Raw genomic sequence first — 26,976 nt, 5'->3', positions numbered from 1 at the left:
ATGACCACCTATGTTCCTAGGTTGTAGAGCACCTTTATCACCTCAAACTGATTAAAACAGCTGGTTGTATGTACAAAGATTCTACTAAACGCTGCTTCAAGGAAAAACAATTTTATTTCATTCGCCTTCAGTCGTGATAAAGGACAATGCAGAATTATAGAAAACACTATTTGCGAACCTGCCCCCAGCAGACGGGTCTATAGATGTCATCTGCAGAAAAATCCCACTAACTGGAGACTGGAGAAGAGGACTCCTTTTTCAAAAACAAAAATAATGGTGTACAAAAATCCCCCCATTAAATCTAGTGCTCCATCGGCTCCTCCGGTTTTTCCACTGGCTCCTCAGCGGCAGGTGGTGCAGTCTGCAGAGAGGAAATAAAAATAAGATTTTACTCACCGGTAAATCTATTTCTCGTAGTCCGTAGTGGATGCTGGGGACTCCGTAAGGACCATGGGGAATAGACGGGCTCCGCAGGAGACTGGGCACTCTAAAGAAAGATTTAGGACTATCTGGTGTGCACTGGCTCCTCCCCCTATGACCCTCCTCCAAGCCTCAGTTAGGACACTGTGCCCGGACGAGCGTACACAATAAGGAAGGATTTTTGAATCCCGGGTAAGACTCATACCAGCCACACCAATCACACCATATAACACGTGATAGGAACCCCGGTTAACAGTATGATAATAAATGGAGCCTCTGAAGAGATGGCTCACAACCAAACCCGATTTTTGTAACAATAACTATGTACAAGTATTGCAGACAATCCGTACTTGGGACGGGCGCCCAGCATCCACTACGGACTACGAGAAATAGATTTACCGGTGAGTAAAATCTTATTTTCTCTGACGTCCTAGTGGATGCTGGGGACTCCGTAAGGACCATGGGGATTATACCACAGCTCCCAAACGGGCGGGAGAGTGCGGATGACTCTGCAGCACCGAATGAGAGAACTCCAGGTCCTCCTCAGCCAGGGTAACAAATTTGTAGAATTTTGCAAACGTGTTTGCCCCTGACCAAGTAGCTGCTCGGCAAAGTTGTAAAGCCGAGACCCCTCGGGCAGCCGCCCAAGACGAGCCCACTTTCCATGTGGAATGGGCTTTTACAGATTTAAGCTGCGGTAAGCCTACCGCAGAATGCGCCAGCTGAATAGTGCTACAAATCCAGCGCGCAATAAACTGCTTAGAAGCAGGAGCACCCAGCTTATTGGGTGCAAACAGGATAAACAGCGAGTCAGTTTTTCTGACTCCAGCCGTCCTGTAAACAGAAATTTTCAGGGCCCTGACTACGTCCAGCAACTTGGAATCCTCCAAGTCCCCAGCAGCCGCAGGCACCACAATAGGTTGGGTCAAGCGAAAAGCTGAGACCACCTTTGGGAGAAACTGAGGACGAGTCCTCAATTCTGCCCTAACCATATGGAAAATCAGATAAGGGCTTTTACAAGACAAAGCCGCCAATTCTGAAAACCCGCCTGGCTGACGCCAGGGCCAACAGCATGACCACTTTCCACGTGAGATATTTTAAATCCACAGTCTTAAGTGGTTCGAACCAATGTGATTTCAGGAATGCCAAAACCACATTGAGATCCCAAGGTGCCACTGGGGGCACAAAAGGAGGCTGAATATGCAGTACTCCTTTGACAAAAGTCTGAACTTCAGGCAGTGAAGCCAGTTCTTTCTGGAAGAAAATCGACAGAGCCGAAATCTGGACCTTTATGGACCCCAATTTGAGGCCCAACGTCACCCCTGCTTGCAGGAAGTGCAGGAATCGACCCAGTTGAAATTCCTCCGTCGGGGCCTTCATGGCCTCACACCAAGCAACATATTTCCGCCAAATGCGGTGATAATGTCTTGCGGTGACATCCTTCCTGGCCTTGATCAGGGTAGGGATGACTTCCTCCGGAATACCCTTTTCCTTCAGGATCCGGTGTTCAACCGCCATGCCGTCAAACGCATCCGCGGTAAGTTTTGGAACAGACAGGGTCCCTGCTGCAGCAGGTCTTGTCTGAGCAGCAGAGGCCAAGGGTCCTCTGCAAGCATCTCTTGAAGTTCCGGGTACCAAGCTCTTCTTGGCCAATCCGGAACCACGAGTATGGTTTTCACTCCTCGCCTTCTTATTATTCTCAGTACCCTGGGTATGAGAGGTAGAGGAGGAAAACACATAAACCAACTGGTACACCCATGGTGTCACTAGAGCGCCCATCGCTATCGCCTGAGGGTCTCTTGACCGGGCGCAATATCTTTTCAACTTCTTGTTGAGGCGGGACGCCATCATGTCTACCTGTTGTTTTTCCCACCGGTTGACCAGCATTTGGAAGACTTCTGGATGAAGTCCCCATTCTCCCGGGTGGAGGTCGTGCCTGCTGAGGAAGTCTGCTTCCCAGAATGAACACTGCCGTCAGTGCTAACACATGATTCTCTGCCCATCTGAGAATCCTTGTGGCTTCTGCCATCGCCATCCTGCTTCTCATGCCGCCCTGTCTGTTTACATGGGCGACCACCGTGATGTTGTCTGACTGGATCAGTACCGGCTGGTTTTGAAGCAGGGGGTCTTGCCTGGCTTAGGGCATTGTAAATGGCCCTTAGCTCCAGGATATTTATGTGAAGAGAAATCTCCTGAATTGACCACAGTCCTTGGAAATTTCTTCCCTTTGTGACTGCCCCCCAGCCCCGAAGGCTGGCATCCGTGGTCACCAGGACCCAGTCCTGTATTCCGAATCTGCGGCCCTCTAGTAGATGAGCCTTCTGCAGCCACCACAGCAGCGACACCCTGGTTCTGGACGATAGGGTTATCCGCTGTTGCATCTGTAGATGGGACCCGTACTGTGTCCAGAATCATTCCCAGGAACAGAAGACGTGTTGTCGGGACCAGCTGTGACTTTGGAATATTGAGAATCCAGTCGTGCTGTTGTAGCACTTCCCGAGAAAGTGCTACCCCCACTACCAACTGTTCTTTGGACCTCGTCTTTATCAGGAGATCGTCCAAGTACGGGATAATAAAAACTTCCTTCTTGCGAAGGAGTATCATCATTTCGGCCATTACCTTGGTAAAGACCTTCAGTGCCGTGGACAACTCCAACGGCAGCGTCTGGAACTGATAGTGACAGTCCTGTACCACAAATCTGAGGTACTCCTGGTGAGGAGGGTAAATGGGGACATGCAGGAACGCATCCTTGATGTCCAGGGAGACCCTGTAATCCCCCTCGTCCAGGCTCGTAATAACCGCCCTGAGCGATTCCAACTTGAACTTGAATCTTCTGATATAAAAGTTCAAGTATTTTAATTTTAAGATGGGTCTCACCGAACCGTTGTGTTTCGGTACCACAACCACTGTGGAATAGTAACCCCTTCCTTGCTGAAGGAGGGGCACCTTGACAATCACTTGTTGTGATTATAGTGTTGAATAGCCACCAACACCGCCTCCCTGGCAGAGGGAGGTGCCGGTAAGGCAGATTTTAGGAAACGGCGGGGGGAAGAACGTCTCGAACTCCAGCCTGTACCCCTGAGATACTACTCGAAGGACCCAGGGATCCATGTGAGAGAGCCCACTGGGCGCCGAAATTTCTGAGACGGGCCCCCACCGTACCCGGGTCCGCCTGAGCAGCCCCAGCGCCATGCTGTGGACCTTCCGGACGCAGGGAGGACTTCTGCTCTTGGGAACTAGCTGTGTGCTGCAGCTTTTTCCGCTACCTTTGCCACTCGGCAGAAAGGATGAGCCTCCAGCCCTCTTGCTTTTCTGGGGCCGAAAGGACTGTACTTGATGATACGGTGCTTTCTTTTGTTGTGGGGTAGCCTGTGGCAAAAAAGTCGATTTCCCAGCAATAGCTGTGGAAACGAGGTCTGAAAGACCATCCCCAAACAGTTTTACCCCCTTATAGGGCAAACTTCCATGTGCCGATTCGAGTCGGCATCGCCTGACCATTGCCAAGTCCATAACCCCCGTCTGGCGGCAATGGACCTAGCGCTTATTTTTGATGCCAGCCGGCAAATATCCCTCTGTGCATCACGCATGTATAAGACCACGTCTTTTATATGCTCTATTTTCAGCAAAATATTGTCCCTATCCATAGTTATTTTCCGACAGGAAAACTGCCCACGCAGCGGGAGCACTGCACATCCATGCCGAAGCAATGGCTGGTCGCAATATAATGCCCGAGTGTGTGACTATATCTTTTAGGGTAACCACCTGCTTTCTATCAGCAGGTTCCTTCAGGGCGGCCGTATCCGGAGACGGTAGTGCCACCTTTTCTGATAAGCGTGTAAGCGCTGTATCTGCCCTATGGGGTGTTTCCCAACGTGACCTATCCTCTGGCGGGAAAGGGTACGCTGCCAATAACCGTTTAGAAATTATCAATTTCTTACCGGGGGAAGACCACGCTTCCTCACACACCTCATTTAATTTCTCAGATGCAGGAAAAACTACTGGTAGTTTTCTCTCACCAACATAATACCCTTTTATGTGGTACCTGGGGTATTATCATAAATGTGTAATACATTTTTTATTGCCTCAATCATGTAACGGGTGGACCTATTTGGAGGGTACACTAGTCTCATCGTCGTCGACACTGGAGACGGTATCCGTGTCGACATCTGTGTCTGCCATCTGAGGTAGCGGGCGTTTTTAGAGCCCCCCATGACATTTGAGACGCTGGAACAGGCACAAGCTGAGTAGCCGGCTGTTCTGTGTCGTCGACCTTTTGTGTAAGGAGTTGACACTTTCACGTAATCCTTCCATAAGTCCAACCACTCCGGTGTCGACCCCGCAGGGGGGTGACATCACATTTACAGGCATTCGCTCCGCCTCCACATCATTATCCTCCTCATACATGTCGACACAGCCGTACCGACACACAGCACACACACAGGGAATGCTCTGACAGAGGACAGGACCCCACAAAGCCCTTTGGGAAGACAGAGGGAGAGTATGCCAGCACACACCAGGGCGCTATATATCACAGGGATATCACCTATAAAAAGAGTGTTTTCCCTTATAGCTGCCTATATATATATATATATATATATATATATATATATATATATATATATATATATATATATATATATATATATATATATTTTGTATACTGCGCCTAAATTGTGCCCCCCCTCTCTTTTTTAACCCTTGCTGTAGTGTATTGACTGCAGGGGAGAGCCAGGGAGCTTCCCTCCAGCGGAGCTGTGAGGGAAAATGGCGCCAGTGTGCTGAGGGAGATAGCTCCGCCCCTTTTTCGCAGACTTTTCTCCCGCATTTTTATGGATTCTGGCAGGGGTTAAAAAGCACCCATATAGCCTCTGGGGCTATATATGGTGCCAGTTTGCCAGCCAAGGTGTCAGTATTGCTGCTCAGGGCGTCCCCCCCCCAGCGCCCTGCACCCATCAGTGACCGAAGTGTGTGGTGTGCATGAGGAGCAATGGCGCACAGCTGCAGTGCTGTGCGCTACCTTGGAGAAGACAGAAGTCTTCAGCCGCCGATTTTCTGGACCTCTTCTTGCTTCTGGCTCTGTAAGGGGGACGGCGGCGCGGCTCCGGGAACGGACGACGAGATCGGTGCCTGTGTTCGAACCCTCTGGAGCTAATGGTGTCCAGTAGCCTAAGAAGCCCAAGCTACCACCACTTAGGTAGGTTCGCTTCTTCTCCCCTTAGTCCCTCGATGCAGTGAGCCTGTTGCCAGCAGGTCTCACTGAAAATAAAAAACCTAACATATACTTTCATCCTAGGAGCTCAGGAGAGCCCCTAGTGTGCATCCAACCTCGGCCGGGCACAAAATCTAACTGAGGCTTGGAGGAGGGTCATAGGGGGAGGAGCCAGTGCACACCAGATAGTCCTAAATCTTTCTTTAGAGTGCCCAGTCTCCTGCGGAGCCCGTCTATTCCCCATGGTCCTTACCGAGTCCCCAGCATCCACTAGGACGTCAGAGAAATCTGGTTACCCATGACACATATAAAGAAGGACGCAGGATTTAGATAAGAAGCAACTGTTGCCTATAGCGTGAGAAGACACATTCGCCATAAGCTAAGGTCACCTCATGGGAGGGGGAGGCTAATGTTATGGAACACTGCTCTGCTTAAAGCAGCGGCTCCTGACCATTTTGGTGTTGCGATGACGCAACACGTTTGTTAATAAAATAAATGCGTATCTGAAAACTAAGATAATTTGTAACTATTTTGTATCAAATACAAAACTACAATCTATAACATGTGTTGAGGTTAAGAAATTAGTAAACAGGTCATCTGAAATATAAGCATCAATCGGTTTTGGCTGCTAAGGGAGAAACGCGTTATCTGTGTAGGGGCTGCGTAAATAAATATGAATAATATATAATAGTTCTGCAAAACTATAGTCACCAACTGCACACGTGTGGGTTAATGTCACGTATGGAGTTCATAGCATCACTCTGGACTCCGGGTGTAGCAATTGTACACACGTAGGGATCAGCACTCTAGAAGGAAACGCTCCCAATAGATCAACTGAATGTTTACATTTGGATGAAGACAACAACTCACCACGTTCTATTCCTACTTCTTCACCAAAAGGACACATTCACTTAATCTATTCAGAAAGTTTTCTTTACATCTAGCAAACCCATTCCATGTTTTAGAACTTCTCTCGTGTTGTCCATAAACATGACAGTGATTGGTCATCACTTAACGTGTCATTTCTCCAACACAGTTGCTAGGAAGCCCACAGACTTCTACATGGGCATCACCAAAGTGCAACTTATCTTAGAATGCGGTCACCCACCTTCCTCTGCGGTCGCTCTTCCAGGCCTTCCAGAAACGAGGCGACCTCATCGTCATCATAGATGGTGAACTCCAATTCTTTCCCCACGATACCGATAGAAACATTCTGCAGAATACAACGTAAAAGCCATTTCCTCTAAAGCGGTTTATTACAGTTTGATGCTAGATGGTAGGAAACATTCACTGAGCTCTGGCTTCCTGCATGCGAGTAAGACAGGGAATACGCCAGCCCTATCCCTTATACGGATTACCCACAGGAATGCATTAACACATTTTGCGGAGAGAGGGGGGGGGGGTGGAAGGTCAGAGTGACGCATTCGCGCAGTGAGACCATTCTGATGTGTTTATTATTGGATTGAAAATTAAAATCACTTGAACAGATTTACCTAATATATAATATATTTTGTCTGCTAACACTAAATGCAATTTTATCATAGATATCTATCCATATAGATAGGTCTATATCTTCTCTTATACGTTGGCGATACATACAGTTGCAGCTACGCTCATCGTGGCTGGGAAACGGCCGCACGTGCAGTCCCGGCGCAACTAGACATGCAAGCGTGTCTGCGTATTTTACTGCAATGGGGCACGGGCCGACCAAAACGCACTTGCATGGTGGAATGCGCACGCATCGTGGCGAATGAGCCACATTTGTGCCTAGGCGTCGCCCTGATGGGCGTGGCGACATCTGTACTTGCTAGCGGACAAAGGTCACATGGAGCTTAGCATATAGGGGTAGATGCATCAAGCATTGGCAAAGTGGACCTGTGGAGAGGTTGCCCGTAGCAACCACACCCTTTCCACTGCTTGATGAGTCTTCCCCATAGCGCGCGCTCTTACCTTTGTGGTCAGGTCTTGCTCTGCAGGAAGTGTTTCTCGTAAGGCTCGGAGTCCATGTTTAACCAGTTCATTCAGATTGCCTGGAAGGAGAGCGTTATTCACATTTGAGCTCATACAGTTCCACCGTGTGTACCACACCGGCACACTGCATCACACACTACCAGTAAGTCAGACTCACAGTCACTGAACTCCGTCATGCGTCTCTCCAGGTACGTGCGAGCGGACTGTGAACGTGCCCCAATAGACATCGCTTTGCAGTCGAAGTAGTTGGCTGAAGGGCAGGTCTGGAATATGTGGGGTCCCATATCCTGGAGAGGGGAGATAAAGGGAACGAGATTAAAATCACTGGAGATTAACACCCATTATATACCGCTCCTAGTAATATTTCCCCTCCTATATTCTCCCGGTGCTCCCACAGAAGTTCAGCCATGAGATTGTGGTGGTCTTTCAGAGTTGATCGCTCGCTAGCAGTTTTTAGCAGCCGTGCAAACGCTATGCTGCCTCCCACTGGGAGTGTATTTTAGTTTAGCAGAAGTGCGAACGAAAGGATCGCAGAGCGGCGGCAAATTTTGCGTGTGCAGTTTTAGAGTAGCTCAAAACCTACTCAGCGCTTGCGATCACTTCAGACTATTCAGTTCCTGTTTTGACGTCACAAACACGCCCTGCGTTCGCCCAGCCACGCCTGCGTTTTTCCTGGCATGTCTGCGTTTTTTTTAACACTCCCTGAAAACGGTCAGTTGACGCCCAGAAACGCCCTCTTCATGTCACTCACTCTGCGGCCAGCAGTGCGACTGAAAAGCTTCGCTAGATCTTGTGTGAAACTACATCGCTCGTTGTAATAGTACGTCGCGCGTGTGCATTGCGCCGCATACGTGCTGTTTTTTTGCCTCATCGCTGCACAGCAAACTAAAGCAGCTAGCGATAAACTCGTAATGACCCCCTGTATCCGGTTGGCTGGTGAATTGTAGCAGCAGAATTACGATTGGGAGATTGTAGTCAGCACAGAGATAAGCTGCACCATCCCATTAGGGTAATTGAAACTACTGATTAGGTGTCTGAGCACTTACATCAAATCCTGCAATGAGTAGTCCTACTCCATATGGCCGCCTCCCATAGCGCTGAGTTGGGACTTGGGTTTCTGAACATGGTTAAGGAACAAGCACAATAACAGCAGGTAGCACAATCACATCCCAATAAGTGACCCACAAGAGCACAGTCAATACTTCACTGTGTAATTGCTGAAAAGGACCTTTAAAACCAAAGTACTACAAACATCCAGCTGCTGAAAGGATACTGCTTCCGATCAGAGAGACGAGTCGGGACACTGGCAGTGGGCGGTCAAAGACGAATCGGGAATCCAGACATTCCTGCCGCATGAAATTACTGCAAAGAACAACAGACAGCGTGACGATTAACAAGCGCAACATTCTATGCCCGGAACAGGAGAATAAACTCTGTGTGTGATTCATCAGAGTAACATTTTTAAAGAGCTCAAAATTGTTGACGTTTCAGTTTGTGGTACGGGAAATGCTTATTACCATAAATTGCACTTTTTCTAGAGAAAACACAAATAGGTGATCCTGATTTCAAGGACAAAAGGAAGGACGGGTACTCACCACAGCAGACGCGCGTCGGCAGTCAGCCCAGCAATGGAGATGCCGACGTGATTGTCCACATTGAGAATCTTCTTCTGATGAGCGGCCAGCTCCGACTGGGCTCTCTGTACAATACAGCAATGTTACACATAAACAACCTCCAACACAAACCTCAAGCTGTACCCGTCACACCGCAACCAAGGATTTTCTACTCCCTTCTATTAAGTCCAACTTGTTGGCACAGATATATCGTTTTTATCAGTAATTTGGCTTACACACACAAAACTGTCCATTCCCCACATTTCACACACACATTTACACTACCTGATAAATAATCGCACAGTCTCCCTATTCTGCAGCTACAGGCATCTGGAGGCCAACTGGTGCAAACTAAAATACATTAACCCCATACTTCTGCTTGTGGGGGCAAGAGGATCTGTTGAGCTCGACAAGCTGTTTGGGACTGCAGGAAAGACCTACCAGACAGCATTAATTGGGCCAAATGGGACACAGTTGTACCTTTCAGATGAAGAAAGTGCAGGATGTATCCTAACAGGCAGCTTTAAACCATCACGACATGTTTGCACGTATATTCCTTGTATATTTTGTGGCGAGAGGGGTTGTCTCACCTGAAATACCCACATTCCTGTGAGATCAGCTCCCTCCAAGGGAGACTAAAGCAAAGCCTGCAGTAGTGGTTTGGAACTCCGGGTTTTCTCGGTTGCACAGACCCAGTTGGAACTCATTATAGAAAGACAGGAACGGTTTAAAACTCTCAAACACCCAGTGCTCTGGGTAATGATGCAGAATAGCATCCAGTGAGTAGGCCGGAGTCTTCTTAGTGCCAGGAACTTATATTAGCTGTGCCAGAGAAGCATAGCAGACTGTGGCTGCATGCCATTGCAGCAGACTGAACATTAGACTTTAAAGCTGAGACATTCACTTTCACATGTCTAATGGGCCTGTTTGTCCAGGCTTATGTCTGTGAATGTCAAAGGTCAGTGTCTGATATAATTACAAAAACACGGTTTCACCGTGAACCTACCTGTCATGAGTTTATTTCTTCAACCTGTTACATTATATGCACATCACATTTATTCTTTGGCTGTTTGGCGAACAGGACTCCCAAACAGAGTGAAACCACACAGGCTTGGGCCCAGAAATAACAGTAAGGGGCACAGTGTCATCTCCCAGGACATTGAAAAGCAAGGGTGATGGGCCCAAACGAAAAGCATTATTAGTTCCACTTTCTTGCCTTCATGTGTCACAGAAGTGAATGGAGAGGAAATGTATAAGATAACGGAAACCTCCTGCTGTGGCTAGAGCAGGGGTGGGGAAAGTCTGGCCCGTGGGCCATACAAGGCCTGCAAAGCCACTTGATCCGGCCCGGCTAGGCTCACCTAACCGAGGTAGATGCCGGGCGCCCACTGAGAGTGTGTTACCAGCGGCGCCGGCTCCTTCCCCTCAGCGGCAGCCGAACGGCTTTGACAGTGTGCGGCTGTGCGCTATGGGAGAGACGTCATGACGTCTCTCCCATAGTTCCGAGGAGCGGGCGGTCAGGCGGAGTGCAGCGGTCCGGAAGCAGGACCGGGGATGGTGAGTATTGTGTTTTTTTTAATGTGTGTGTAAGCAGCGCTACTAGAGGGGGCACATCAAGTGACTGGGGGCATATCTAATGGGGCATAACAAGTGACTGGGGTCAAATCTAATGGGCCATAATAACTGACTGAGGGCATAACAACTGACTGACGTTGATAACTTTTGTATGGCCACCAAAGGATTTTATAAATATCCAAATGGCTCTTGGTAGAAAAAAAGGTTCCCCACCCCTGGTCTAGAGAATAACCTTGGTCCCTTTGTGTCCACCGCTGGAAGGCCGAACCGGTGTATCAGGAAGTAGGAAACTACTTCTTTCTTTAGAGACCATTCTCCTGCAGTCACCTGTCTTCTGCTCATATAAAAAGAGTCTCTACACGCTCCTTGCCTGCCACATGGAACACTTAGCGTGACCTCAGATTTGTTTCTGCCCAGAGTACAGATTTTGCCACTTAAGTCATCACTGCTCTGCTTCTAGCGACTGTTGTGTACGAAGGCAATTACATTCTCCATTCAGTTCTATTCCGATGTGTTCTCCTCTGAGCTGTAGCTGGACTGATCTCCACACTGCCCTTATTGCAGGTATGTCTTTCCCTCTGACTGGTTGGCCACCCCTGTACTACAATCGTGAGGAAGCATCCAGGAAGCAATTCTGTAGCATCCAGAATAGCCAGCCCTGACCTCAGATGTGCAGCTTGGTGGTGCCCTCCACTGTGTACACAGAAAATAAGAAGTCCTACCCGCCTGCCCTAAGCTAGAGACAGGAAATGACAAAGGGAAAGAGGAGGAGCTCCATTATATACCATACCTGTATCTACTCATATAGAATGACCTTATATCCAACTGCCGGGAAGTATGAAGGAGGAATACACTACTTGTGGGAACTGTGCGCTCAACAGAACAAAACATGTTCAACTGTTATCAAAAAGGGAATTACATTCTAGAACGTGTGTAGATTTATATGTGCAAAGTCGCCTGTTTCTAATATTCATAAGGTGCCACAAGACATTCCGCTACTCTATTCACAGCAGGAATAACAGCCTATACATCACATGCAGAATAGGGAATTTACCTTTAATGCAACGAGCACTGCGTGAGTCTTAGACTTCAGTCCTACGGTTGCAGATCCTTGCTTCACGGCTTCCATTGCATACTCAATCTGATGGATTCGCCCCTAGGTAACAAATAATAAAACCCATTATTCTATGCAAACAGCTGGATCTCTCTATGTTCTCACTATTAATGTTTACCTAATTATTCTTGTCCCTTTCTACTAAAACATTTAATCTGAAAGCACGGTTCACTACCATTATTACTGATCAAGGTGATATGTTAAATCAAGCGGCTTTAATTAGTCAGACACACCTCAAATGTAAAATATCATTGTATGAGTTTACCATACATATAATGATCAGTTTTACTCTAAACCCCTGGTAACAGATCGCAGACGTTATAGAGCCAGGATAGTACTAAAGTCAGTGGCTTGGCCTCTCCAACCAGTACTATAGCCAGGTTTAGGCGCTATACACGGCTACACTTCTATGAGGAAGCCCCCATAAGAGGAGCGAAACGCGTCAGAGAAGCAGCCTATTTGGACCTTTTTGCACCAGCTATATTGCACTTTTACAGCATATCATTTCCAGCGACATTATCTGGAGAATCAATGGTGAACGTGTGAGTACCACTAAAACGCAGGTGTCTGCATACGGCACCCGGAGACGCGGACTCACAGAGCCTGGAAGTCGGGCTTCAGCGGCATTATCTGGAGAATCAACGGTGAATGTGTGCTCACCAACGGGACGTAGGTGTCTGCATACGGCACCCGGAGACGCGGACTCACAGAGCCTGGAAGTCGGGGTAATTAATAATAACAACACATCAGGCGCCAGCGAAGCGCCTTCCCGCAGCCCGAGACCGTCTCATATATTATTTTCCTGTTCCGCATGTCAGCTTCAGGTGCGAACCATATGTAAAGCTCCGTTGTGGAGCGTTTGTTGCACATACCTATTGCATTTTGGCTGAGTGGCAATTTGATGAAGAGTGTCTAACACTACAAAACACAACGAGACGCTGTTGCAATTTATAGCTGGTTTAATTATCTGCACGATCCTATATATGGACTGATTTTTAGCAATTTTATTGATTTTTCTGTGCACAGTAGTTTATCTATGATCCACCTCCTTTAGCTTATTATTAGCTTATTATTATGTTCTGTTTTTTGCTTTTTTTGATTAATGTTTTATTTAAACCGGTCTAATCAATTTATTCTTAATTAATTCTTAACATACATGTATGTATGTGTGATAAAAATAAAAAAGAATCATATAAAATATATTTAATTATCCTTTTGTTTTGTTTTTATTGAGTCAAGCAAACTCTGAGCCATATCATTTTGTAGAATTAATTAGCGCAGGAATTAATGTGTTTGCTATACACGGCTAAACCCGATGCTTTTGGGCGTCAGCGTGTTAATTAATGGGCGCCAAAAACAACGGAATTGCTCCCATCATTATTTTAAATAAACAGTCGTTGGGAGACTTCTCAAGAAAGGAACGCTTGGTGCACATGCTAACAACTTCTGTCAGATGCCCCCTGCTGGCAAGAACACCTCATTGCTCCTTTTGTTATATAGAGGATATTGTAATCTGTTCTCTGGGGTGTGTTTAAACCCAGTTACAATAACCCCCTCCCCCAGAACAAGTTTATTTCATTCATTAAAAAGTAAAACTATGGTAAGAAAATTCACAACTTATAGCGCACATAACAGTACAGATTTCCATCGACAGGTGACTTAATACTGGCTTCTATACGCATTGCCAAACTTTTACTGCTATATTATTTTATCTTTTGGGCTCTGTGCTTTTCAGCCATGTCTTCATAAGTTGTTTATTTTCAATTTCCTTTCTTTCATAGACAAAGGATAAATGAATAAGAACATTCCAAGTTTCTCAACAACAGTTCAACATATGGGTTTCAAGGAGCTGAAAGAGGCTGACAAGGAAAGCAACGGTGTGCTACCAGTCATTACGGCCACTTCTCCCAAGCAACTGGTGAAGGTATGTGGGCAGCGCAGTACAAAACGAGCGATGCCTGGCTATCCTGCACTCTCTCGTTCCGTGCAACATCCAGGGCCGCCGCTGCTCGCGGAACACTCCCTCTGGTGGTTTATTTGGCCAACCGTTTCATGTTGGAAGGATCACAAGGCATCTGCTTAAAATCATGTCTTTAAGGGAATATTTTTAAAAGTTTACATAAAAGTTTCTAAGGAGATGGGAGGAAGGGAGGGCTGATTGTGTAACTAATATACAATCCCGTGTGTTCAGCTGAGGACGGGGGGGGGTGCGCAATCTACAAAACTAGTACATAGAGCCGACACTTACCTGGGGGCTCCACACAGTCACATCGTTATCATACTGGTTGCGAAACTGCCAATGGAAACAAAATGCACCATGGTTACCAATAACATAAATATACCGATAATGCTACATGAAGAGAACAAATGACTGCACATTAAAGACACGGTAGGATCTGGTTACAGGGAAGCCAGGACGAAGGTGCCAGCGGCTCATACTGTACAACTTGCGGAGAGAGGACACAATCCGGAACTCTCACCATAACTTACACTGCTTTACTCCTTACAGTTCCAGCAGCTGCATAACGCCCATGTGATCTATGCTAGGAGGTCAGAGGCAGATTACACAACGATCTGGGTGACGTGCTGGTGTCACATGACCAAAGCTCCAAAACAACAGAATCAGGGGGTCATTCCGAGTTAATCACTCGCTGCCGTTTTTTTGCAGCGAACAGGTTACTACTGCACATGCACCGCAATGCGCAGGTGCGTCGTACGGGTACAAAGTGTATCGTTGCTGGGCGATGGATTTAACGAAGAATCCATTTGCACAGCCGACCGCAAGGAGATTGACAGGAAGTGGGCGTTTATGGGTGTCAACTGTCCGTTTTCAGCGAGTATTTGGAAAAACGCAGGCGTGTCCAAGCGTTTGCAGGGAGGGTTCCTGACGTCTATTCCGCCACCAAAAATCTGAAGTGATCGCAAGGGCTGAGTAAGTCCAGAGCTGCTCAGAAACTGCAAAAAACTTTTTCGTCCGCTCGGCTGCACACACGCTCGCACACTTGCAAAGCTAAAATACACTTCCCCATAGGCGGCGACTATGCGTTTGCACGGCTGCTAAAAGTAGCTAGCGAGCAACTTGGAATGACCCCCTTAGTGTTCATTCTAAAACCTTGCACCTTTCAAAACTCGTGTAGTTCCTCTTTCCTGCCTGTGGTGTTGCTTTACGCTTTTGTGCTGCTAGCACACTTTGGTCTGTATCTCAGCACTGAGATACAGACCAGAGTGTGCTAGTAGCACCACAGCAGAGAGAGAGAGACACAACTTGCTGTAGCTGGTCAGTAGACAGTGGAGTGTTGCAGAGGAAGGCACAACAGCTCACAATGAAGCTGTACCCATCATACCAGCGAGCAGACAGTGCCAGTTACAGAAAGGGAGGAAGAGGAGGAGGCGGCGGCAAAAATCACACATGTGGTAAGAATAGTTAGTGCAAGAGAAGACAGCCATGCCCAAGAGCTTACTTTCTTTTTCTTTTCTGGGGGTGGGGTGGGGTGGGGGGGGGTGTTATAAACAGTTGGAGGGTAAACTGGGAGGGAGACAGGAGTTTGGAGGTCGGCTGGTGGCTTTACTGAAGAAGGTGCATCTTGAAGGAATGTTTAAAGCCTGGGTGAGTGGAAGAAAGTCAGACTTGTCAAGAAAGAAAGTTCCGCAGAGGGGGGCACAGCGGGAGAAATCTTGGAAATAACATGAGTGGAAGTGACCAGACGCGAGTCCAGGAAGCTATCTGTCCAGTATGTCAGAGAAAGTGTCTCAATCATCCATCGTTAAGGAACAGGACAGTCTACTGACTGGTGAATCTACAGACATGAGTAAAGCAGTTTTCCATTCTAGCAGATCCTACAGTCTTCTCATTGCTACTTATATCAGCATCCTACAGATCTGGAATAAATTATGAGCTGGACCAATAACGGATTCTACATCTACAGCGTATTACTGAAAGGGGTCCATTCAAATAGAGGTGAATTGCAGGTGATGCCTGCAATGTGATGTTGTCATGGGGTTAAACCACCGGCACTGGAATACTAAATTGCCCCAATATCACCCCAAAATTATGCAATAGGGGCTACCCAGTGGCGCACCCAGGGGGGGGGTTCCGAGCACCCAGAAACCCCCCTCCACTATAATATAATAATACTGCATGAGTATTATTAATGGCTGACTAGCGTCCTCTGCAGCCTGCTGTCTTCCTGGTGGCACTTGTAAGTGTAATAAAAGTTTACTTTATTTTAATTATAGTACATATATATCCATGTGCATACATATATACACACATGTATATACATACATACATATAAACACACACACACACACATATGATATATATATATATATATATATATATATACACACACACACACACACACACGTGTAAATATATGTGTACTGTATGTGTGTGTACATATATATATATATATATATATATATATATATATATATATACATACATGTTTAATATGCTATGTATATGTGTATGTGTGTGTGTAGATATATATATATATATATATACACACACACACACACACACTAGTTTTACGGACCCAGCATATACTGGGTCACCTCAGTCCCCACCCCCGTGATTGGCTCCGCCCAGTTATGGAAACCCCCCAATGCAAATCCTGCGTTTGCCACTGCTACCACATGGGACGTAAGTGTGGCTGGTGTGCGCACTACATCGCCACCACCTGAATCGAGTGCTTACTGTGTAATTCCCCCTCCTGGCTGTAATATTGTGGCTGAACATCCTAGACACAGAAATGTCAGCTTTCTGCTGAGTAAATGTAATTACAGAATACTCTCTCTCTAGTATAAATAAAAACACCCTTCTCTGATGATGTGAAGGACAAGTGTATGGACTTCTGTGTGCACTATGTAACATACCTCACAGTTCATATACTAAGACTGCATCACACCGACATGATAATGTTCATAATAAACTGTAGTTATACTCTGTTCTAAAAGCATTTTCTAGCAATATATGTTGTTTTATTTATAACAATACACAAAAGGTGCTCGTAGCGCTGTAAAGTGACCACACAATTACGCTGCAAAAATACATAGGGTAACCATACACCCAAAACACTACAGACAATGGCCCTCATTCCGAGTTGATCGCTCACTAGCTGCTTTTAGCAGCTGTGCAAACGCTAAGCCGCCGCCCTCTGAGAGTGTATCTTAGCTTAACAGTCTGTTTAGTTGCTGTTTTGAAGACACAAACACGCCCTGCGTTCGGCCAGCCACTCCCCCGTTTCCCCAGGCACGCCTGCGTTTGTATCTGACACGCCTGCGTTTTTCAGCACACTCCCGGAAAACGGTCAGTTACCTCCCAGAAACACCCCATTCCTGTCAATCACTCACCGATCAGCAGTGCGACTGAAAAGCGTCGCTAGAGCTTGTGTGAAACTGCTTCGGCTTTTGTGAAAGTACGTCGCGTGTGCGCATTGCGCGCCATACGCAGAAGTGCCGATTTTTTGACTGATCGCTGCGCTGCAAACAACGGCAGCTAGCGATCAACTCGGAATGACCCCCATTGTGTGTGGGGCAGGTGGGGTGGGGGGTAAGTAGAGAGCAGGATAGAGAAATGCACTAGGGGCTTATAGAAGCTGGCAATGACGGGATGCAGAGTGGGGGAGATGGGCGCAAACAGCACTCAATGAGCCTGCACCCCCTAACTGAATGGACAGGCAGGAGAATAGTCACAGGGGGGAAACAGCGACTAGGGAAAAATATGCGTAAGAGCTAACGGTATAATGATGGGAAGAGAGAACAGGGGGGAGTACCAGGAGGGTGGGTAGAGTTACGATGGCTGGTGGGCTTCGGTATATCTATCAAGTACATCAATGATGCAGGACCTAGATGTTCAGTGGGCCAGAACTAAGGAGCTCGCTGCATAAATTCTCCCTCCCCTACCCACCACCTCAGTGCCGCAATGAGGACATAGACAGTTTTCAGCTCACTAGCTATTGCAAACTGCAGATGTGTCATCATACACGTGGTTTCTTTACGCTATACGGTGCGAGATACCCAGCGCGGCTGAGACACTCCAAAACGAGAATCAGATCGTATTTGTGGCAGATGCAGCGAAAAGCTGCCCACAGTGTATTAGAGACACTGGCCTGCGTCTTAAACCGCACAGGACCTAGTATAACACACGTGGCGAGAGGAAAAGCAGTGCAGAGCCAATCAGAGGCCTTGTTACACTGAGACAGACAGATGTACAAATGTGGCACATCCCACTGATCAGTGCATGCTAGCAGTGCAATTCTGCCGCTTTCAGTGGTGTCATTTATGGGAATAAGACGCACAACTTACAGCTGGGGCTCAGCAGCACATTTATTCTCTAACGTCCTAGAGGATGCTGGGGACTCCGTAAGGACCATGGGGACAGACGGGCTCTGCAGGAGACATGGGCACTTTAAGAAAGAATTTAGTTCCTGGTGTGCTCTGGCTCCTCCCTCTATGCCCCTCCTCCAGACCTCTGTTTGAATCTGTGCCCGTACGAGCTGGGTGCTGTTCAGTGAGCTCTCCTGAGCTTGCTGATAGAAAGTATTTTGTTAGGTTTTTTATTTTCAGGGAGCTCTGCTGGCAACAGGCTCCCTGCATCGTGGGACTGAGGGGAGAGAAGCAGCCCTACTCTCTGAAGCTAGGTCCTGCTTCTTAGGCTACTGGACACCATTAGCTCCAGAGGGATCGTACACAGGATCTCACCCTCGTCGTCCGATCCCAGAGCCGCGCCGCCGCACCCCTCGCAGAGCCGGAAGACTGAAGCCTGGTGAGTATGAGAAGCAAGAAGACTTCACAGGCGGCAGAAGACTTCGTGATCTTCACTGGAGGTAACGCACAGCACTGCAGCTGTGCGCCATTGCTCCAAACACACCTCACATACTCCGGTCACTGTAAGGGTGCAGGGCGCCCTGGGCAGCATTTGGGACCTCATATTGGCAAAAGACCACATATATACAGCTGGGCACTGTATATATGTATGAGCCCCGCCAAAGAATTACAATTTAAGCGGGACAGAAGCCCGCCGCCGAGGGGGCGGGGCTTCTCCCTCAGCACTCACCAGCGCCATTTTTTCTCCACAGCACCGCTGAGAGGAAGCTCCCCAGGCTCTCCCCTGCTGATACACGGTAGAAGAGGGTTGAAAAGAGAGGGGGGGCACATAATTAGGCGCAAAAAAGATATAAACAGCAGCTACTGGGTTAACATTAAGTTACTGTGTTATTCCTGGGTTATATAGCGCTGGGGTGTGTGCTGGCATACTCTCTCTCTGTCTCTCCAAAGGGCCTCGTGGGGGAACTGTCTTCAGAAAGGACATTCCCTGTGTGTGTCTGGTGTGCCGGTACGCTTGTGTCGACATGTCTGATGAGGAAGGCTATGTGGGAGAGGAGCGGGAGCAAATGAATGTGGTATCTCCGCCGACGGCGCCGACACCTGATTGGATGGACATGTGGAAGGTTTTAAATGATAATGTTAATTCCTTGCATAAAAGATTAGACAAGGCTGATGCATTGGGACGGTCAGGGTCTCAACCCGTGCCTGATCCTATGTCGCAGGGACCGTCAGGGTCTCATAAGCACCCACTATCCCAAATTGTTGACACAGATACCGACATGGATTCTGACTCCAGTGACGATTACGATGATGCAAAGTTACAGCCAAAATTGCCTAAATCCCTTCGATATATGATTATAGCAATTAAGGAGGTTTTGCACATCACAGAGGAAACCCCTGTCCCTGACACGAGGGTGTATATGTATAAGGGAAAGAAACCCGAGGTAACTTTTCCCCCCTCACACGAACTGAAGGAGTCATGTGAAAAAGCTTGGGAATCTCCAGATAAAAAACTGCATTTTTCCAAACGGATTCTTATGGTGTATGCCAACGGACAGGTTACAATGGGAATCCTCCCCTAGGGTGGACAAAGCTTTAACACGCTTATCCAAGAAGGTAGCCCTGCCGTCCCAGGATACGGCTACCCTCAAGGATGCTGCTGATCGCAAACAGGAGGGTACCCTGAAGTCCATTTATACACATTCAGGTACCTTACTTAGGCCAGCAATCACGTCGGTCTGGGTCTGTAGTGCGGTAGCGGCATGGACAGATACCTTATCAGAGGAGATTGATACCCTAGTTAAGGGTACTGTTTTATTGACCCTGGGGCATATTAAAGACGCTGTCCTTTATATGAGAGATGCTCAAAGAGACATTAGTCTACTGGGTTCTAGAATAAACGCTATGTCGATTTCTGCCAGAAGGTTCCTGTGGACTCGGCAATGGACAGGTGATGCCGACTCAAAAAGGCATATGGAGGTTTTACCTTACAGGGGTGAGGAATTGTTCGGAGAAGGTCTCTCGGACCTGGTCTCCACAGCTGCAAAGTCAAATTTTTTGCCTTATGTTCCCTCACAGCCTAAGAGAGCACCGCATTATCAAATGCAGTCCTTTCGTTCACAAAGAAACAAGAAAGTCCGAGGTGCGTCCTTTCTTGCCAGAGGTAGGGGCAGAGGAAAGAAGCTGCACAACACAGCTAGTTCCCAGGAACAGAAGTCCTCCCCGGCCTCTGCAAAATCCACCGCATGACGCTGGGGCTCCACTGGCAGAGTCGGGGCCAGTGCGGGCGCGTCTTCGGAATTTCAGCCACATGTGGGTTCACTCCCAGGTGGATCCCTGGGCAATAGAAATTGTGTCTCAGGGTTACAAGCTGGAATTCGAAGAGGTGCCTCCTCGCCGGTATTTCAAATCGGCCCTACCGTCTTCCCCCCTAGAGAGGGAGATAGTGTTAAATGCAATACAAAAATTGTATCTTCAGCAGGTGGTGGTTGAGGTTCCCCCTCCTTCAACAGGGAAGGGGTTATTATTCGACCATGTTTGTGGTTCCGAAACCGGACGGTTCGGTCAGACCCATATTGAATTTAAAATCTCTGAACCTATACTTGAAAAGGTTCAAGTTCAAGATGGAATCGCTAAGAGCGGTCATCGCAAGCCTGGAAGGGGGGGATTTTATGGTTACACTGGACATAAAGGATGCGTACCTTCATGTCCCCATTTATCCACCTCATCAGGCGTACCTAAGATTTGCGGTACAGGACTGTCATTACCAATTTCAGACGTTGCCGTTTGGTCAAGCAGGGTGTCACAATTATCCCGTACTTGGACGATCTCCTCATAAAAGCGAGATCAAGAGAGCAGTTGCTGAACAGCGTATCTCTTTCACTGAAAGTGTTACAACAACACGGCTGGATTCTCAATATTCCAAAGTCGCAGTTGGTTCCTACGACTCGTCTGCCTTTCTTGGGCATAATTCTGGACACGACCCAGAAAAGGGTTTATCTTCCGATAGAAAAAAGCCCAGGAACTTATGACTCTGGTCAGGAACCTTTTGAAATCAAGACAGGTGTCAGTGCATCATTGCACTCGAGTCCTGGGAAAGATGGTGGCCTCATACGAGGCCATTCCCTTTGGCAGGTTCCATGCGAGGACTTTCCAATGGGATCTGCTGGACAAGTGGTCCGGATCACATCTACAGATGCATCGGTTGATCACCCTGTCCCCCAGGGCCAGGGTGTCACTCCTGTGGTGGCTGCAGAGTGCTCACCTTCGAGGGCCGCAGATTCGGCATTCAGGATTGGATCCTGGTGACCACGAACGCAAGCCTCCGAGGTTGGGGAGCAGTCACGCAGGGAAGAAATTTCCAGGGTCTTTGGTCAAGTCAAGAGACCTGTCTGCACATCAACAAACTGGAACTAAGGGCCATATACAACGCCCTACGTCAAGCGGAGACCTTACTTCGCGACCAACCAGTTCTGATCCAGTCAGACAACATCACCGCAGTGGCCCATGTAAACCGCCAAGGCGGCACAAGGAGCAGAGTGGCAATGGCGGAAGCCACCAGGATTCTTCGCTGGGCCGAGAATCATGTAAGCGCACTGTCAGCAGTGTTCATTCCGGGAGTAGACAACTGGGAAGCAGACTTCCTCAGTAGACACGACCTACACCCGGGAGAGTGGGGACTTCATCCAGAAGTCTTCGCACAGATTGTGAGTCGGTGGGAACTGCCACAGATAGACATGATGGCGTCCCGCCTCAACAAAAAGCTCCAGAGGTATTGCGCCAGGTCCAGAGACCCTCAGGCAGTAGCGGTAGACGCCCTAGTGACACCGTGGGTGTTCCGGTCAGTCTATGTATTTCCTCCTCTTCCTCTCATACTCAAGGTGTTGAGAATAGTAAGAAGAAAAGGAGTGAGAACAATCCTCGTTGTTCCAGATTGGCCACGACGGACCTGGTATCCAGATCTGCAGGAAATGCTCACAGAAGATCCGTGGCCTTTTCCTCTAGACAGGACCTGTTGCAACAGGGACCCTGTCTGTTCCAAGACTTACCGCGGCTGCGTTTGACAGCATGGCGGTTGAACACCGGATCCTAGCAGAAAAAGGCATTCCGGTTAAGGTTATCCCTACGCTGATAAAGGCTAGGAAGGAAGTAACAGCAAAACATTATCACCGTATATGGCGAAAATATGTTTCTTGGTGTGAGGCCAGGAATGCTCCTACGGAAGAATTCCATCTGGGCCATTTCCTTCACTTCTTACAAACTGGAGTGGATTTGGGCCTTAAATTAGGCTCCATTAAGGTCCAGATTTCGGCCCTATCCATTTTCTTTCAAAAAGAATTAGCTTCTCTCCCAGAAGTTCAGACCTTTGTAAAGGGAGTACTGCATATTCAGCCTCCTTTTGTGCCTCCGGTGGCGCCTTGGGACCTTAACGTGGTGTTGAGCTTCCTAAAGTCACACTGGTTTGAACCACTTAAAACGGTGGAGTTGAAATATCTCACGTGGAAGGTGGTCATGTTATTAGCCCTGGCTTCGGCTAGGCGAGTGTCGGAATTAGCGGCTTTATCACATAAAAGCCCCTATCTGGTTTTCCATATGGATAGAGCGCAATTGCGGACACGTCCTCAGTTCCTGCCAAAAGTGGTTTCATCCTTTCATATGAACCAACCTATTGTGGTGCCTGTGGCTACACGGGACTTAGAGGATTCAGAGTCCCTTGATGTGGTCAGGGCTTTGAAAATTTATGTAGCCAGGACGGCTAGAGTCCGGAAAACAGAAACACTGTTTGTTCTGTATGCAGCCAACAAGCTTGGCGGCCCTGCTTCAAAGCAGACTATTGCTCGCTGGATCTGTAACACGATTCAGCAGGCGCATTCTACGGCAGGATTGCAGTTACCTAAATCGGTCAAGGCCCATTCCACTAGGAAAGTGGGCTCTTCTTGGGCGGCTGCCCGAGGGGTCTCGTCACTACAGCTGTGTCGAGCTGCTACTTGGTCGGGTTCAAACACCTTTGCAAAATTCTACAAGTTTGATACCGTGGCTGAGGAGGACCTCATGTTTGCTCAATCGGTGCTGCAGAGTCATCTGCACTCTCCCGCCCGTTTGGGAGCTTTGGTATAATCCCCATGGTACTTATGGAGTCCCCAGCATCCTCTAGGACGTTAGAGAAAATAAGATTTTACTTACCGATAAATCTATTTCTCGTAGTCCGTAGAGTATGCAAGGCGCCCGTCCCAAGTGCGGACTTCTTCTGCAATACTTGTATATAGTTATTGCTTCAATAAGGGTTATGTTAGTGTTGCATCGGGCGTGAACTGATGCTATGTTATTGTCATACTGTTAACTGGGTTATCATCAAAAGTTATACGGTGTGATTGGTGTGGCTGGTATGAATCTTGCCCTGGATTACCAAAATCCTATCCTTGTACTGTCAGTCTCCTCTGGGCACAGTTTCTCTAACTGAGGTCTGGAGGAGGGGCATAGAGGGAGGAGCCAGTGCACACCAGGAACTAAAGTCTTTCTTAAAGTGCCCATGTCTCCTGCGGAGCCCGTCTATCCCCATGGTCCTTACGGAGTCCCCAGCATCCTCTATGGACTACGAGAAATAGATTTACTGGTAAGTAAAATCTTATTTTATACCTTTCACACTGCAATACAAAACTTGTGTTACAAAGTTATGTAAGAATATGTTGTCCAAGTGACAACCACATCACATGGCGGCCCCAGAAGGGCAGAGGAGAAACATTGTAGTATAATAGGAAAACTGAATGACACATTGCTATAAAAGGAAGGGCACACGAAAATATTTTCATGCCGGTTCTGTGAAGAGCTGCTAGTGGGGAGGACGGGTGTGGATCATCAAATCGACAGTGCCTAGGTCGACAATGTTTAGGTTGACCACTATAGGTCATCAGTCACTAGGTCGACAGGGTTGGAAGGTCGACAGGGTTGGAAGGTCAACATGTGCTCGATCAACACAAGTTTTTTTGTGTGTCGTTTTCTGCATACAGTGACCGGAAAGCTGAATTAGTGCACCGTGTTCGCTCGCCATGCTTCAGGCAAGGTGTCTCGCTCCGCTCCGTTCCAATCGTAGTCCACGTGGATCATTAAGGAAGTATGAAAATTCCACACAAAAAAAAAAAAAAAAAGGTGAAAAACTCATGTCGACCTTTTGACCTGTCAACCTAGCACATGTCGACCTAGAAACCCTGGTGACCTAGTGACTGTCGACGTCCTAGACAGTGTCGATCTTCAGACCGGATCCCGGGGAGGACAGGATGCAGAACAATATGTGGGGTTAACGCTCTGCCGGTAGCAGGGAAATCTCAGGCACAGGATAACTTCTGCACAACAGCAATCTCATGATGAGTCACAAAGCAAAAGTGAAAGTAACAGCAGTTTGGGAATGGTAGATGCTAGATTCAAGTAGCCTAAGGGACCTTTTACATCAGGGGGAGGAGTCACGACACAAGGGGGAGGAGGTAGGATAGTTTCTCTACTATCCACGCCACCAACTATTACCTTTCGCTCGCCACCGAGCCCACTTTTCGGGTACCCTGTTCGGCTGTAGCTCCTCCCCCTGGTGACGTGTCTTCTCCCCTAGTGATGTCAGAAGGTCCCTTCTCCCACTCCGATTTAGAACCAACCGTTTGGGAGGTAGATGCTAGATCAAAGTGGCCTTAAGGCCCTATGACGTCAGGGGGAGGAGCTAGACCAGCGGGATAGTTTCCCTACTATCCACACCACTAACTACTACCTTTAGTAACCCGGTGGCGAGAGATGCGAGCCCCAGATTGTGGCGAGCGAAGCGAGACAGCGAGGGTACATTTCAGGTACCCTGTTTGGCCGTGGCTCCTTCCCCTGGTGATGTGGCTCCGCTCCCTGGTGACGTCAGAGGTCCCTTACCCAACTTGGATTTAGAACCAACCGCTTGGAAATGATCAGGTTTCTTAACAATTTTAATGACATCAGAGAATCCGAAAGTTTCAGAACTGTAAAGATGAGGGCTGGTAAACAGAACAGGGAGCGTGTACGTCATTTTGGTACAATAACTTAATATTTATTATTAGGATACTTTACCGTCTGGAACACTGTCATATAGAATTCCCTAGCCCAATGATCAGTCTGTATATGTTATTTTATGTAATTCCACCTGTTTCAAAGGGACCAGCGGTCGGGAGACCGTCAGCTATATACATAATGAAGTTTTGATCCTGTCCACAACTATACCCCAAAAGCCGCCACTCCATGAATACATGTAAAGATGTCATGTAAGGGGTTGGTACTGCACATTGGGGCAGATGTATTAACCTGGATAAGGCATAAGGAAGTGATAAACCAGTGAGATGTGCAAGGTGTTAAAGGCCCCAGCCAATCAGCTCCAATATGTAAATGAACAGTTAGGATCTGATTGGCTGGTGCCTTTATCACCTTGCACAGATCACTGGTTTATCACTTCCTTATGCCTTCTCCAGGTTAATACATCTGCCCCATTAATACATGAGAGGGGTCAGGCCCTGTCTGCTGCTCCCCCACCAATAAACTCTCCAGCAGAGGGGTTACTACTGGCTCCTAATATGCTGTATACTGAAATACAGATGTGACGCCATATTCCTTTTTTAATACAAATGAATGTAAAATGTTTAGATGTGTAACGGAAACAACGTAGCACAACCTCTGACTCACTCACAGCTGATAAAAAGGACAATTGTCAATAAGGCCACACAATTATTATTACACTAACTTCATTTTACACTCTGACCATCATCTCATCCCCTCCCTATAATCTGACACCCCTCATTCCCCGTCTAGCACACTCTTATCCCTGTACCACCATCTCACACCCTCACTCCTGCACCCCCACAATCTGACACCCTTCATCCCTGCTCCCCCAAGCTGACTCTTCAGCTCTGCACCCCTTATCCCTACTCCATCTGACACCATTCAGCTCCACCACCCCCACCTGACCCCCCTAATCCCCCACACCATAAGACACCCATCAACTCTGCACTCCCCCATCTGACACCCCTTATCCCCGCTCCCCTACCCCATCCAACACCCTTCATCCCTGCCCCCAACCATGACACCCCTCATTCCTGCACCCCCACCACACCCCTCATCCCTGCTCCCCCACCCCTTCTGACACCCTTCATCTCTGCCCCATCACTCCATCTCCCCCACCCCATCTGACACCCCACATTCCTACCCCCAACCATGACACCCCTCATTCCTGCTCCCCCACCCCATCTGACACGTCACTCCAGCTCCCCCATCTCACCTGACACACCTCATACCTGCTCCCCCACGCCAACTGACACCCTTCATCCCTGCTCTCCCACCCCATCTGACACCCCTCTTTTCCGCACTCCCCACTTTATCCCTGCACCATCCACACCAGCCGGCCTGGCTCCCAGTACCGGGGTCAGTAGTGATGTCTGAGCCCACCATCCCGGCTCCCGCACACCCTGAGCCCCTCACCCCACATGCGCACAGCTGCACCCCGGCAGATACCCAGAGGTCCCACGCCGGCCATGTGGGAGCAGTGGCACGACATAGCGGGCGGCAGATGACAGACTCCCGGTCCCATACGGTACACAGAGCCCCGAACCCGTACTCACCATGGTGACCGGAACCGCAACTGCTGAATAATGCCGGAACTCGATGCTCTGACAATCGTGTCTGGTGAGTACAAGCCCCGCCCCTACCAGGCCGGAGTAGTTGATCTCAGTGTGAAAACCCAGGCAGTT

The 26,976-nt window shown here is 48.1% G+C and overlaps 1 protein-coding gene and 1 long non-coding RNA gene across 5 annotated transcripts in view; one reads left to right on the top strand and one right to left on the bottom strand.

Annotated features, from left to right (window-relative positions):
- The window catches only part of LOC134970410 (uncharacterized), a 66,948-nt gene that overhangs the window by 15,429 nt on the left and 24,543 nt on the right, over positions 1–26,976 (top strand). The window contains exon 2 of the long non-coding RNA XR_010189772.1: positions 13,684–13,826. This is a non-coding gene — a long non-coding RNA (uncharacterized LOC134970410). The remainder of the gene's footprint in view (positions 1–13,683; positions 13,827–26,976) is intronic.
- On the bottom strand, positions 96–26,976 carry PSMA1 (proteasome 20S subunit alpha 1). Of its 4 annotated transcripts, none has more exons than XM_063946482.1 (10): positions 26,848–26,976; positions 14,151–14,195; positions 11,843–11,944; positions 9,196–9,299; positions 8,874–8,962; positions 8,647–8,717; positions 7,758–7,887; positions 7,580–7,659; positions 6,738–6,842; positions 96–361 (listed from the first exon to the last, which is right to left on the bottom strand). In XM_063946482.1, exons 1-10 carry the CDS (start codon positions 26,848–26,850, stop codon positions 302–304), a joined length of 789 nt encoding a protein of 262 aa, XP_063802552.1. In that variant the 5' UTR covers positions 26,851–26,976; the 3' UTR covers positions 96–301. The 4 variants fall into 4 exon arrangements, with proteins under 4 accessions (XP_063802552.1, XP_063802551.1, XP_063802550.1 ...); XM_063946481.1 differs by lacking the exon at positions 26,848–26,976 and adding an exon at positions 14,393–14,417; XM_063946480.1 differs by lacking the exon at positions 26,848–26,976 and adding an exon at positions 14,383–14,405.

The sequence above is a fragment of the Pseudophryne corroboree genome, chromosome 11 (genome assembly GCF_028390025.1).
Source record: "Pseudophryne corroboree isolate aPseCor3 chromosome 11, aPseCor3.hap2, whole genome shotgun sequence".
NCBI lineage: Eukaryota > Metazoa > Chordata > Amphibia > Anura > Myobatrachidae > Pseudophryne > Pseudophryne corroboree.
The sequence above is the reverse complement of the archived record's forward strand: the minus strand, read 5'-3'. Positions and strand labels throughout refer to the sequence as shown.